General features: G+C 41.2%; 1 protein-coding gene across 4 annotated transcripts in view; it reads right to left on the bottom strand.

Moving 5' to 3' along the window:
- The window catches only part of ORC3 (origin recognition complex subunit 3), a 34,731-nt gene that overhangs the window by 5,871 nt on the left and 14,739 nt on the right, over positions 1-14,121 (bottom strand). For 3 of the 4 annotated variants that reach the window (XM_053381426.1, XM_053381429.1, XM_053381428.1), the window contains 7 exons: positions 12,529-12,592; positions 9,158-9,274; positions 7,392-7,471; positions 5,984-6,117; positions 3,264-3,346; positions 1,905-2,002; positions 548-689 (listed from right to left, as the gene is read on the bottom strand). In XM_053381426.1, the coding sequence (XP_053237401.1) occupies positions 548-689; positions 1,905-2,002; positions 3,264-3,346; positions 5,984-6,117; positions 7,392-7,471; positions 9,158-9,274; positions 12,529-12,592 (718 nt within the window). The remainder of the gene's footprint in view (positions 1-547; positions 690-1,904; positions 2,003-3,263; positions 3,347-5,983; positions 6,118-7,391; positions 7,472-9,157; positions 9,275-12,528; positions 12,593-14,121) is intronic. The other variant, XM_053381427.1, reaches the window with a different exon arrangement.

The following is a 14,121-nucleotide window of genomic DNA, read 5'->3' as shown; positions in this document are numbered from 1 at the left end:
GTCAGCATGTGGATACTTTTATTAAGAAACTGATCAAAAGTGCTTCAGTGGAAGATCTGTCGTTGAAAAATTCAATAACAACAGGCAACAGATATTTTAGCAGGTAGTTAAATATCTTGTATAGTTTTACCATTTTCAGTATCTCAGGAGGTTAAGAGAAAAATCTTGTGACAGGCTTGTCTATGGATCTTACAAAATCTAGGTTTTTATTAAATAAAAGCCATGGGAGTGATCATGGGACAGGATTACTCAATTCACAAAGTCAAAAAAATGATTCACAAGTATTTAAGAACAGCCACCTTGTGATCGTTTTGCATGATCCAAACACAGTGCCACGATTTTCAAATGATTACATTATGGAACACACTCCACGACCCATAACTGAGATTCTAAATACCATTTAGCAACATTTCAAGCAATAAGATGCTGTGGGGGCTCATCATGTTGAACCCAATGAGGGAAGCCGGGGAGGACAGCATTAAACATAGTTAGGGATCGCCAAGTACAAGGAGGGTGTGGGCACATTGCTTAGCCGCCCATTTCTTACCTTCAGGTAGAAATATGGATTGTTGAGAGCAGTGTGAAGAGCAACACGTGGGGCAGCATTCAAATGTTCACGGAGGGTATTAGCTGCACTGAAATACATCACCTCATGCAATGTCTGCATCTCTGCAGGCGCAAGGTAATTTCTGAAAAACCACCAATGAATAAAGGGCAGGAGAGAGACTAGTATTACACATGGATTTTTTTCTTAATTCCTACTACGATCAGTGCTCAGCAACCAACAAGCATATACATTTTGCAATGAACTCTGATACTATGTAGACAAATGGCTAGATGCCATAAACAGAAATTATTGGGGGCTTTTCATTGTAATTTTGGCAATGAAAAATTCTGACTCTTTCTCTCTCGCAAGTTGTTACAAACAATCTGCACACACCACTGGCAATCTCACTTTATGGAAATGACCAGCAATTGAAGGACTACTAAAGCCATCAATTGTTACCAACAACATTTACCACATTTTGTCCCATTTTCAGATTCCTCCAAAATGTGATCTGTGCAGATTTAACTCCTCTACATATTTGCAGCAGTTGTAAAACGCACCTCAGTAGCTTTTAAAAAACGCGACTTGGGTCCAATATCAGTTTGCTAATGTGTGCCCTATCAAATATAGGAGGATGAAAAGTCTCCTAGTCTGTAGTGACACGTTACTTAACAACTTCTCTGCCTGTTTTCTTTTTCTTCTGTATTTCAATCTTTCCTTTTGAGAGAGCTACTTAACACAACATTTTGTAGGTGATTTCCATATTAAAGCTGTATTTCAATCTTAGTTGAATTTCCATGAACCAAAGTGAAACTGAAAAACATCCAAAGCAAATAAAAACCCTGATTTATTGAATAAGCCATGTTTATAAACTATTCAGCCACAACCCCCATAGTTAATGCTACTGCACTCCACAGCTGTCTTATTATGACACCCATCAGTTATCATCATGTGCTACTCCCTCCTTTTGCCCTTGACCCTCCATCCTGCCAGACTGCTATTTAGTTGACAACATTCTTTGTTCTTGATGCAATGTTGGGCCAATTTCAAGTTCAAGTTAAGAACACAATGTATTGGCATGAAACAGAGTGGTTTTCTGCAGATACTTTTTACCCAATCTTATCATTTCCAATCTGGGCTTAGTTCAGCTTTGTTGGATTGGGAATGAACTTTGTGTGTGCACCTCCCTCCCCTCCTATTGCACAGGGATGAGGGAATGAGAGGAAGGAAGGTGTGCACATTTGTCTTGGTTGAACAAACCATGGTTCATCACAGCTGAACTGCGCCTTTGTCTACTGTTGAACTAAATTTGTTACGCAAAGTTGTACAACCAAGTCAGAAAGAAAGCAAAGCTAACCTTACAAGGCCATCTACAAAGTCAACCACTTCAAAACGAAGCATTTCAAATTTTGTTAGTTTCTTAAGCTTTCTTGATTCCTTCATCTCCAGCAGGGTCTAAAGCAAAACAAAAGAGGAATTTCCAAGTAATTATATTGAGTAAATCACTTGGCAATGCTAATGAGGTTATTAGATTTTTTTAAATGAAAAAGAAAAAGCTTATTATTGTGGATTTCAGTGATAAATAATAAAGAGGATTAGCTTGATGACAAAATAGTATTGTGTTCCTTAACTAGTACAGTTGCACTTTTACAAGTATTAACAACTATCATGTAAGTGAAATTTTATTGGACTAGAACTAACAGTTTCCACAAATTCATGACCACCTGATACAGAAATTCCAGGTAATTCTTTCCTTCTAAAATTCATCAGTTGTGATTCTATTACAGCAAAGAGCAAGAATAATATACTAATCCAAGCAAGCAAGTAAGTGAAACTCTTGGGTTTTCTTAAAATCTGCTTTACACTTCAACCCTGATTTGCAGCTAGATTGACCAATCAAGCTGAGCCAAAGGGCTAGCTCTCCATGGCAGAGCCTCAATTACTCAGGATCTGAGGTTACTGCCAGTGCTTATGTGACTGCTACATCTTTGTAGCAAGATTTTTCCCATCAATTCCTTCCTTCCCAATGAATATGTAGTACCACATGCTTGAACAATGGAGATTGTTTATGTTGATGGGCCTCTCTCTGACTAGGTATTTCCTTGAATTATACCTTTCATCCAAGGAACTCAGCACATGGTTCCATGCTACTATGTCCTTACGACTAATCTGCAAAGTTGATTGGGCTGAGAAGTAGTGACTGGCCCAAGGTCAGCTATTGCCATGATGTGAAGAGCCATAAGTTGCTGCCTCTTACTGGTATAACTTCAGATTATTCACTTTTGAAGAAAAAAACCTGAGCCCTGGAGCACCTTGAGATTAAAACTTACCAATAATGCAAAATTCAATTAGTACCTGCACCCTGTGATACTTTGCACAAGGGAGAGTAAAACATTTGTGCCAAGCAAAACCCAACTCCTGCTCTCGGGATTAATCAAATCATATTATCATCCACTTCTGCACAAGTTGTAACATCTGGGTGTTCAGAGAATTCAGTATATTTTGACAAGAATGGACATGGTAAAGAACAGACCAAGAAGGAAAACACTGGGTTGGGGAGGACCCTGTCCCTTCGCTACATTGGACTGTGTCAGAATTTCAAGATCACACTGTGTTGAAGCTGAAACTGCTCTCTTTATCTGGTTTGTATTCCAAAGGTGCTTAAAATACGGCCATCAGTCTAGCTAATAATATTTTCATTCCTAGGTAGTCTGACCTTTTGCAGGTGATAAAGATCTGTCTTCTTCTGAAGTTCTTGTAGTGAGGAGATGGGCTCCTCTTGACCACCATTCGCTTCTGCTATCAGAATAAGAACAGGGGTCAGTCAGTCAGAAAACTGTGTGGGTTATGTGAACTGCTACTGCCTGTCCATGGAAGGAAGAGAAAGATGCAAACAGTTAAGTGGAAAACAGATGAGAATATGTTTTTGAGAAATTTGCAATCCCCTTCTCTCCCTGCCCCCATCAATTTCCTGCATTCAAACAGGACAGCTTAAGAACTTCCTATTCAAAGAAGAATAAGAGATAAGATGCATCAAGACTGAAATCCCTGTGCACCACTTAATCCCATATTAAATCTTATTGGGCACATTCGCGGAAACTAAACTGCTCTGTTCCACTGCCTTCCAGAGCTTTCGTTTATTGTTAAACACACACATATATACTTTTAGGAGCTGTATTCAATTAAGTCATCTGCAGAGTAGACCCACTGATATTAATGGCTGCAACTGATTTAGCTACACTAATCTCAGTGGGTCTACTCTTAGTATAACTTAGCTGGATACAACGTTTTGAATCTCACTCCGCTCCACTGCCCCTATGTAAAATATTTAGAAAGAAAAGAGGCTTATTTTCTACTGCCTCAAGCACCAAAGATTTACGGAATTAAAAGTACACAAAAATAAAGCACAAAGCTCAACTACAGCTTTCTGATTCATATTTGGATAATTTCCACCTATTCCTATTGACGGCACGCATAAGATGGTTCTCCTCAAAATCTTCACATATTCCTATATTTGCAATTCTATTCTCACATCTATTGAGCCCTTGATTATGAGGTTTCAGCATTAAGCTCTTTAACAGATTTAAAGCTCATGTTTGCCAATTGCCTAATACATGTAGTCTTCGCACAAAACTTCTATTTCTTACAAATCAAAATAATCCTCGCCTCTGTTTATGTATTTCCCTTTGATGAGCTTACAGGTGGAAAAGAGTCACTGGTTGATTTGCACACTCCCCCTCTGTTTTCTGGACGACTTCAAGTTGGCAGAGTGGAAAACGATGGGTGAATTTGCAGGCAAAGGAAGGGTTACTCACACCTTTTGAACTGCTGATTCTCTCCCCCAAGTTAGCATAATGAGGAAAGAGTGAGTTTGGGACCCTCACGCTTGCCTTGTAATTAGTGCCTTGCACAATTCCCCTACATTTCTCTCAGAGTCAGAAAGAAATGCTCTCATTCACTTTCTGATCTAGCATTCATATTTCTGTCTTGTACGTAGTTTGAGGTTTTATAAGCAACATGTGTTGAACTGATCAGCATCAGAAAGAAATTTGTTCACAATGAAGCCAAAGGTTATTGTATTTCTTCCAAATGCAGCGTATTAAATATCTGGGGTCTTTTTTCAGAACATCGAAAACAGCAAATAATGCTTCCAAGAATAATACATTTTAATAACATCTGCAGACTGCTAATTTTAAGCAGTCTTGCTAGCCCCTATTTGTATCTTGCCTTTCCTCTGAGGAACTCAGTGGCATACATAGTTATCCCTCAAACTTGTAAGGTAGTTTAGGCTGAGAAAGAGTGACTGGACCAAGGTCTTTGTGAGCTTCACGGCAGGGTGAAAATTTGAACCCAGGTCTCCCAAGTCCTAATCTGACACTAACCACTTCACCACACAACTCTCATTTAAAGAAGAGCTATAAACACTTTGAGGATACTGAGGTGAACCAATTCAGTCAGCAGCTGAATTGTGGTGTGCTGACTCCAACTAAGTCATATTCCAAGGAGGCCCACTGAAAACCATGAACAGAAGTAACCTAACTCCATTGATTTTAAGGTGTCCTCTTAAAGTATTAAGAGTGGGTTGGCTACAACCTACACTGGACAGTTAGAGTAAACATTACTGAAGTTAAAGTTCTCTTTATTCAAGTTGTATCATTTAAGAAATGTATAAAATCTTTTGCTAAGGAACGGGCCAGAAATCCAAAAATAAGCCTGTATTTGGCCATTTTTGTTACTCTGGTTATCAATGTGGGTAGGCAGACAAGCAAAACCTTTGTAAATGGGCATAGGTCAAAAACCTCATAAATGAAACCACTGCTTCGTAAACACCGGATTCATTTTTTTATTCTGCAACAGTTATGGAGTAGGTGGCCAAATGCAGGGGCAGTGCAAGGCCTGAAAACTAACATTTCTCCTATTTAGTTTAAGCTGTGTACGATAAGGGCAGATCTAATTGGAGTAATGCTCAGCAAATGGCAGTCTGCCTTATCTTAACAAGCAGTGCTGGTCTGTGGTATTATCACAGGCTGTCTAGAAATCGTGTAGTACAGTAAAATAAATTAGGCTACCCCTATGAAGAAAAAGGACAATGACAATGACCTGTTGCTGCAGGTCTGCATGTTAGCTGTACACACAAAAAAAACCCACAGCCACTTTCTTATTTGCATTACTACTTCAGGAATTCATTTTCTAAAATTAAACAGGCCTGCTGCTGACTTATTTCAGAAAAGTTGGGAAGCCTACAGACTTCATGACTATCTACTTTCCTCGGCTGCTGTAACTGTGACAAACATTTCAATAATTCTTTTGTCTGCCAATAGTTTCTTCTTATAACGGTGCCCAGTATACGGAAGCTATTTTCCAAGTTTTCAGTGAGAATTGTGACTGATGCTGGGAATGGACTTTAAATTTCTAACACAAACTGGTACAAAATACCTTCAAGATTCCTAAATTGGTCCAGGTACTGCTTCAGTTTCTCTGAAGGGATTTTAAGATGTTCTGAAGGAGAGGAAGTAATAATCTCCACACATTTTTCAAGAATCACCACCAACTCATCCTTGGCCATCATCCTGAAAAAACAGCCCAACAATGTTCGTAACTTATTATAGACACAGTAAACTGCTTGAAGCATTTAGCAGAATGCCTGGCCTTTTGTCTAGCATTTTTGCAAAAGCATGGAAAACTCATAATGGTTTTCAAGCTACCAGTTTTATTGTTTAAGAATGTGGACTATTAAGAAACAAAGTTAAAACCATTTAAGTATCTGGGTTGTATTCAATGCTGCTATTCCATTTGCACAAGAGACTTCTGTTTGTGCAATAGAATTACTTCTTCCTCTCCTGTGGAGCCTCAAAATCTGTTCCAGAGGGTGCAGATTTTGGGGGCCCACAGGGAGAGGAGAGAAAAGGAACATCCTGTTGTGAGAGTGGAATGTCATTTGTTGAGCATTGGCTATAACCCACTATTCCCTACTTGGCTAGTTACAAAACTGTGCACTATATATGATGCAACTCTAAGAGCTCACAGATACGCTTAACCTTAGCCATTACTTAGTTCCTAGTGATTTCAAAGGTAACTACATTCAATTAACTTAATCTGGATTCCACTCTTTATAATCTACAAATCTCAAATAGTTTTATTCTGAATCTTCTCCATTAGTAAAAATCCTTTCATTCAAACTCAAGATATTTCAACACAGCACATTCAGGGCTACTGTAAGAACATTGTGAAGATGGGAAATTACACAGAAATGTCACCTGGGATAGCTAGGTGCAATGAAAGCCCTGATGGGTAGGCTCACAGCAAAAACTTCTAAATCAAAACCATACCCTCAAAATCCTGACATCTATAGCTGAAAGTACGTATATACATATGCACACACCAATGACAGCCAGAATGATGTAGTGAGAATAGAGTGTCACGCTTGAAACAGCAAGTTCTAGGTTCAAAATCTCAGTATCTTAATCCAATTACTCATTTTTACTTGCTTCACTGGCTTGTTCACATAATAAAATGGGGGAGGGAGCCATGTTTGTTGTCCCAAAATCCTTGGAGAAAACGGGTGGGGATGAAATGTAATAGGATACAGTGAACAGCTCAATGGTTTTCCTCACAGCGTTACTAAGCATGAATGAAAAATTAGAGTTTGGCTCTGTATCCCTGCTGGCAACCCCACTATAAAGGATAGAAATGTAAATTAAAAACATCCACTTTATCAAAGAGAAACAATGTGGTCAGTTACAAAAAAGCTTCCTGTTTGGCAACATTACTGAGTTCTTCTTGAATAGCAGATGGAGGCATTTAAAATATCTAAAACACAAGAAGAAAATGGAAAGAAGGCTACCTCACCAGCTGAATAGCTGACTCATATTCTTCTGTTTCCCACACTTTCTTTTCCAAACATGTGCAATATAACTCTCTGATCTGTTAAATAGAAGAGAACGTTTTACAAGCATGGAATAGACTAAATTTAGCATTTTTAAAAAATCTAAAACACAAAGGGCTAAGTTGTCACTGTTTTCATGAAAAGCTGGAAGTCCTCAGGACTCACTGACCTCAAATGTGGATGACTCAACACCATTCAGATCTTTAAAACGGGGTACGGGGCACTGGCAGAGGAAGAGGAGTGCGAGGGGAGCACACTGCCCCTGGCAGCGCGCCATCGCAGCTGCCCCCTGCCTGCGCTGGCCACCCCGCCCCCTCAGGAAGAGCGCCATGCCCCCAGGATGTGCGTCACACCCGTGTGGGCTGTGTGCCACGCCCCCAGGACGCATGTCAGCCCCGCCCCCGCCTGCTCTCTGCCCCCCCCCCGGTGCCAGAGCATGAAGCTCCGCCACTGATAGGGGGAGTGTTTGTAGCCCAAGACCCAGATTACAAAGAAAACCTATGCCAGAGGAATAGGAGAATGCAGCACCAACAAACTTGCATCTTTTGGTTCAGCACTCTTTTGGTTCCCAGGCGAGTGTGGCACTGGCTTCCAGAAGTACATTGGTGGCTGTGGCAGAAACGGTGGTGAGAACCAAAATGGGACTTTGGGACTGGCATCAGAAGCCAAGTGGCTTCTGTAAATCTAGGGTGTCCTGCCCCAAACAGGACACTTGTGTGATATGGGATATGCATAAATCTACACCACAGACTTAAGCTACTTTAACTGTTCCTTGGGAAATGTATCTTTTTCCTAGCCCTTTTAGAGTGCAGTTTCAATAATAATAATAGTAATAAATAATTTGTTATTTATACCCCACCCATCTGGCTGGGTTTCCCCAGCCACTCTGGGCGGCTTCCAACAAAATATTAAAATACAGTAGTCTGTTAAACATTAAAAGCTTCCCTAAACAGGGCTGCCTCCAGATGTCTTCTAACAGTCTGGTAGTTGTTTTTCTCTTTGACATCTGGTGGGAGGGTGTTCTACAGGGCAGGTGCCACTACTGAGAAGGCAGGCCCTCTGCCTGGCTCCCTCTAACTTGGCTTCTCGCAGCGAGGGAACCACCAGAAGGCCCTCAGCACTGAATCTCAGTGTCTGGGCAGAACAATGGGGGTGGAGACGCTCCTTCAAGTACTGTACTGATTTCCAGAAGGATGCCAAAGCAATTAGATGGCTCCAAATCTTTGATCCTCCAGAGTTACGCAGAACATAACTCCATGAACTGAATGCTTTCCTGCATGGATGATGATTTTTGCTAAATCTCCTCTCTCTGAAAATCTGCTTGAGACACTTGGGATCATCTTGAACAGTTTAGGAGGTAGCTCTGGGGGACAGGAAGTAGGAAAAATATAAGCAGAAGTCACCTCTTCTTCCCACCATATAAACATCCGGTTCACAGAGGACTCTCTGCAGGTACAGCTGGAGCCTTTCCATTTGTGGCCAGCAGGTTAAGATGCAACCCAATATAACTAAGTCTAAAAACCTAAGTGTTTGCTTCAGAGTCAAGAAGACACGGAGATGGATGTACATGCACGGATATTGGGTGATACAAACAGTAAAAAGAAAGAAAAAAGAACTCAATAGTGCTTGGGCTCTATTGCAGAGATAGTGAAGCAGCAGGACTGCAAAATGAATTCAAACTCCTCAAGATGTGAAAACATGAAGCAGAAAAGATTTGTACATACTTGTTTGCCTAATGGATACTTGGGAAGAGAAGATGTGAAAGCATGAAGACAACATAGAATTGGAAAATAATTTTCATGGTAAGTATGTAGGTCTTGAAGCAATTCTTGTGTTGTTTCCTAAATTGATAAAGGAAAATGTCTGATTAGCCTACTACTTGCTACAGCAAGCAACTGGGAGCCTATAGTCCAACTGTACAAGTTATAGCACAATTTGATACATGTCTACTCAAAGTTCAATGAAATTTACTCCTAGGTGGGTGGGCAATCTTTCTTCAAAGAATCTGCCTCCTAGTGGATGTAAAGGAGTATACCCACAATATCTTGGGCAGTGGGTGTCAACTATTTTTCTATTCTCCCCATTTTACTACTATTATTTTACACCAATTTCCCTTAAAAGAAATCAACTACTGTGGCAGAAAATAAAAAGTCTTCAATAAAGCAACTACTTCTTAAACAGTGAATCTTCAAAAATATATGATAAGCAACTTAAACGTTTAACGGTTTGGATTGAGACTTAACTATACCTAGGAGCCAGACCCATTGAAATTAATGTGTCTTAAATTAGTTGTGACTAAAGATCTCCTGTAGGTAGTTCATTTGTGTTTGAGATTGCCTTACAACTCCAACAAGCTGTGCCCCTGTGTGTCTGAAGCTGAAACTTCTTAAAAGGTAAAGGTAAAGGTACCCCTGCCTGTACGGGCCAGTCTTGCCAGACTCTAGGGTTGTGCACTCATCTCACTCTATAGGCCGGGAGCCAGCGCTGTCCGCAGACACTTCCGGGTCACGTGGCCAGCGTGACAAGCTGCATCTGGCAAGCCAGCGCAGCACACGGAACGCCGTTTACCTTCCCGCTGGTAAGTGGTCCCTATTTATCTACTTGCACCCCGAGGTGCTTTCGAACTGCTAGGTTGGCAGGCGCTGGGACCGAGCAACGGGAGCGCACCCCGCCGCGGGGATTCGAACCGCCGACCATGCGATCGGTAAGCCCTAGGCGCTGAGGTTTTACCCACAATGCCATCCGCGATAAGCAACTTAAACGTTTAACGGTTTGGATTGAGACTTAACTATACCTAGGAGCCAGACCCATTGAAATTAATGTGTCTTAAATTAGTTGTGACTAAAGATCTCCTGTAGGTAGTTCATTTGTGTTTGAGATTGCCTTACAACTCCAACAAGCTGTGCCCCTGTGTGTCTGAAGCTGAAACTTCTTAAAAGGTAAAGGTAAAGGTACCCCTGCCTGTACGGGCCAGTCTTGCCAGACTCTAGGGTTGTGCACTCATCTCACTCTATAGGCCGGGAGCCAGCGCTGTCCGCAGACACTTCCGGGTCACGTGGCCAGCGTGACAAGCTGCATCTGGCAAGCCAGCGCAGCACACGGAACGCCGTTTACCTTCCCGCTGGTAAGTGGTCCCTATTTATCTACTTGCACCCCGAGGTGCTTTCGAACTGCTAGGTTGGCAGGCGCTGGGACCGAGCAACGGGAGCGCACCCCGCCGCGGGGATTCGAACCGCCGACCATGCGATCGGTAAGCCCTAGGCGCTGAGGTTTTACCCACAACGCCATCCGCGATAAGCAACTTAAACGTTTAACGGTTTGGATTGAGACTTAACTATACCTAGGAGCCAGACCCATTGAAATTAATGTGTCTTAAATTAGTTGTGACTAAAGATCTCCTGTAGGTAGTTCATTTGTGTTTGAGATTGCCTTACAACTCCAACAAGCTGTGCCCCTGTGTGTCTGAAGCTGAAACTTCTTATCAGTTGGCTAAAATGAACCTCAATGTTTTTTCTATAAAAGCCAACACTTAATGCCTGCCTTTATATAGGGAATAGCAGACTACATAAATTTTTGGCAAAGACTGAAAGCTTAGTGCCATAACAAAGCCTGACAAATTTTCTTATAATTTACAGATGGAAGAAGTCAGTATTTTGAGAAGTTAGTCCATTTGTTCTATTCTAGCAGAATTATTTGATCTGAGATTATATCTTCCTATCACACAAAATTTACTTTAGAGATCTTCAGCCCCTTACAGATATACAGAGGAAATCCATTTGTGTGCCAGTTCTGCTAAATTTATTGGATGCATCAGACAGATAATTTTGTGCTATGGCCTTCTATTTGATGGTATTGGGTTGTTTTTGGCAGGTTTTTCTATTAAGTTCAACCATTGTTATAACTTTGAAATGAAGTCTGACAATTCCCAAAGGAGGAAGATTTAATTTCAGTTTTATGAAAGCCTTATCTAAGCTGGAAAGATGCAGCACTGAATCACTGGTGCTTTCACTGCCCTTGTTTGCCACTCTGTCTCTCATTTGATGAATAATTTCTAGCAGATAAAGATGACTTGAGGAGGGTGATCTTCCAAAGAGAATCTTTCACTTCCAAAACAACAGAGCAGCATTTTAATGCATGTCAGGTATACGTCTTTCTGGACATTCTGCATTATATCGTATAAAAAACTGGACCTCAGTTGACTTTTCTAAGACTCATGAATTTCTGTATATAAACATCTGAAGCTGTAATTCATTCCGTACTCAACAGTAAGCTTCACTAAACTGTATGGGATTGACTTCTGAATACATAAAAGTAGCATAGTGCTGCTGGAAGGATATAATCCTATGCATGCTCAGGTCGAAGAGACAAGCCATACTTAGTGAGTGAATGGGCTGGTTACACATAACACATGAAAATATGGGTTTGGCTCCCATTATCAAATGTGTAATATGAAAGACTTCAATGGAATATAATTCTGCAACATCTGGCTGCTTTATATCAGGGCTGGGGACCAAATGCAACCCTCTAGGTTTCTCCATATCTTCACTCCTCCTCCTTTTCACCCTCCTTGAGTGTTTCTGCCCAGCTGGAAAGTGTCCTCAAACTCCAATGCTTCTTACTTGGCCAGGTGGAGGATAAAAAGGGTGTGCATGCATGTGTGCCCACGCACGTGTGTAGAAACTTGTCTACTGTACCAAAGTAACATTCACATTCATTGCTCTGCCTACTTTTGCCTCTTACCACCATGCAGCTCTCCACTGAGAGAGATTCCCCATTCCTGCTTTACACAGAAATGTATGTTAGCCAAAAGATTTGTCATGCATTTTGTTGACTGCCTGTCCATCAAACCCTGAACAATCACCAGATTCTAGGGGAAACCTTCACATGTCCAACTACATGTGAATAGGCCCCCTCCCTACAAACATACATGCTGTATGCATGGATACTGCAGGAGGGCTTAGATGGAGCAAGCAGTGCTGGGAGCAGGGCTGCTCCTTGGTCCCACTGCTCACTCTATGCTGTTTAGCACAGTAGGAAAGAATGCTTGAACTCAGGGGTTTAAAAGCTTAAGGGGGTTTTTCAGCCTACATTTTACCTTTAAACATTCATCATCTGTCAGCAGAACTGTCTGCTTGTTTGATACTTGGTTTTCAACAAACCTGAAGAGAAAAGAAAAGTGTGCTTCAAAAAATGAAAAGCCAAACCAAACCATACAATATAATTTCTTTCATTTTTTTTAAGGAAGTGACTTCATTACAGTATTTTGGAACCTTGGGAATCTACCAGTTTATACTAGATGAGCTGTTGTTATTGTTCCATCTGGAATACACACATTCTAAAATATAATAATAATAATGATGATGATGATGAAGGATATTACATATTATCTTCCTAAACATAAGAGAAACTAACTCTGGCTTGGATCTAGACTTTGCACTTGCTGGCGTAAGGGGTGGAAAAACTACCTTCTGCAAATTCTCCCTTCTCTCTGCGATCTCTTGTACCCTACAAAAATCTTTTCCATAGTGTTGGGGTATCCTCTGGAATAGAGTTGGAGATGGAGTGGGGGACTGCAGGTGGAGAGGAGACCATCAAAGTTGTATAGTTAATCTACAGAGTTTGCTCCCACAAGAGGCAGCAATGGTCACCAACTTGGATGGCTTTAGAAAAGGAATAAACAAACTCATGAAGGATAAGGCTCTCAGTGGCTACTAGCCATGATGGCTATGCTCTGCCTCCATAGTCAGTGGCAGTATGCTTTTGGATACCAGTTGTGGAAACCAAAGGAGGTCTTATTTGCAGGCTTCCCATAGGCATCTGGTTGGCCACTGGGACAACAGAATGTTGGACTTAAGTGGACCATTGGCCTGATGCAGTAGGTTTTTCTTATGTTCTTATGCCTCCCACTTTCCACTATGGCATTTCCCAGCTACAGTGAGGGGGGAAAGTATTTGATCCCCTGCTAAATTTGCCCGTCTGCCTTCTGACGAAGAAATGACCAGTCCATAATTTTAATGGTAGGTTTACTGTAACTGTGAGAGACAGAATAACAACAGGAAAAACCCCAGAAACCCAGAAGACAAAAGTCAGTGATTGATTTGCATTATAATGAGTGTAATAAGTATTTGATCCCTTTGCAAAAGATGACTTAGTACTTGGTGGCAAAACCCTTGTTGGCAATTACAGAGGTCAGACATTTCTTATAGGTGGCCACCAGGTTTGCACACATCTCAGGAGGCATTTTGTCCCACTCCTCTTTGCAGATCCTCTCCAAGTCAGTAAGATTACGAGGCTGATGTGTAGCTACTCGAACCTTCAGCTCCCTCTACAGATTTTCGATGGGATTAAGGTCTGGAGACTGGCTAGGCCACTCCTGGACCTTAATTGTTGTTATTCTATCTCTCACAGCTACAATAAACCTACCATTAAAATTATGGACTGGTCATTTCTTCATCAGAGGGTAAATGGGCAAATTTAGCAGAGGATCAAATACTTTCCCCCCTCACTGTAGATCAAAAGCCTTTTGTGGACAGAAGGAGATGTTTCATTCAAAAAAGTTGAGATCTGGATCTAACACAGTACTTTCCAGGCTATGTGTACCAGGTGGCAAACAGACAGACAGATAGTACTCGGGGGGGGGGAATCCATGTGCAATTTTGTGTTCACTTAATTCATTTCAATCAGAATT

The sequence above is a fragment of the Podarcis raffonei genome, chromosome 3 (assembly GCF_027172205.1).
Source record: "Podarcis raffonei isolate rPodRaf1 chromosome 3, rPodRaf1.pri, whole genome shotgun sequence".
NCBI lineage: Eukaryota > Metazoa > Chordata > Lepidosauria > Squamata > Lacertidae > Podarcis > Podarcis raffonei.
Note: the sequence above shows the minus strand (reverse complement) of the source record. Positions and strands in the feature narration are given on the sequence as shown.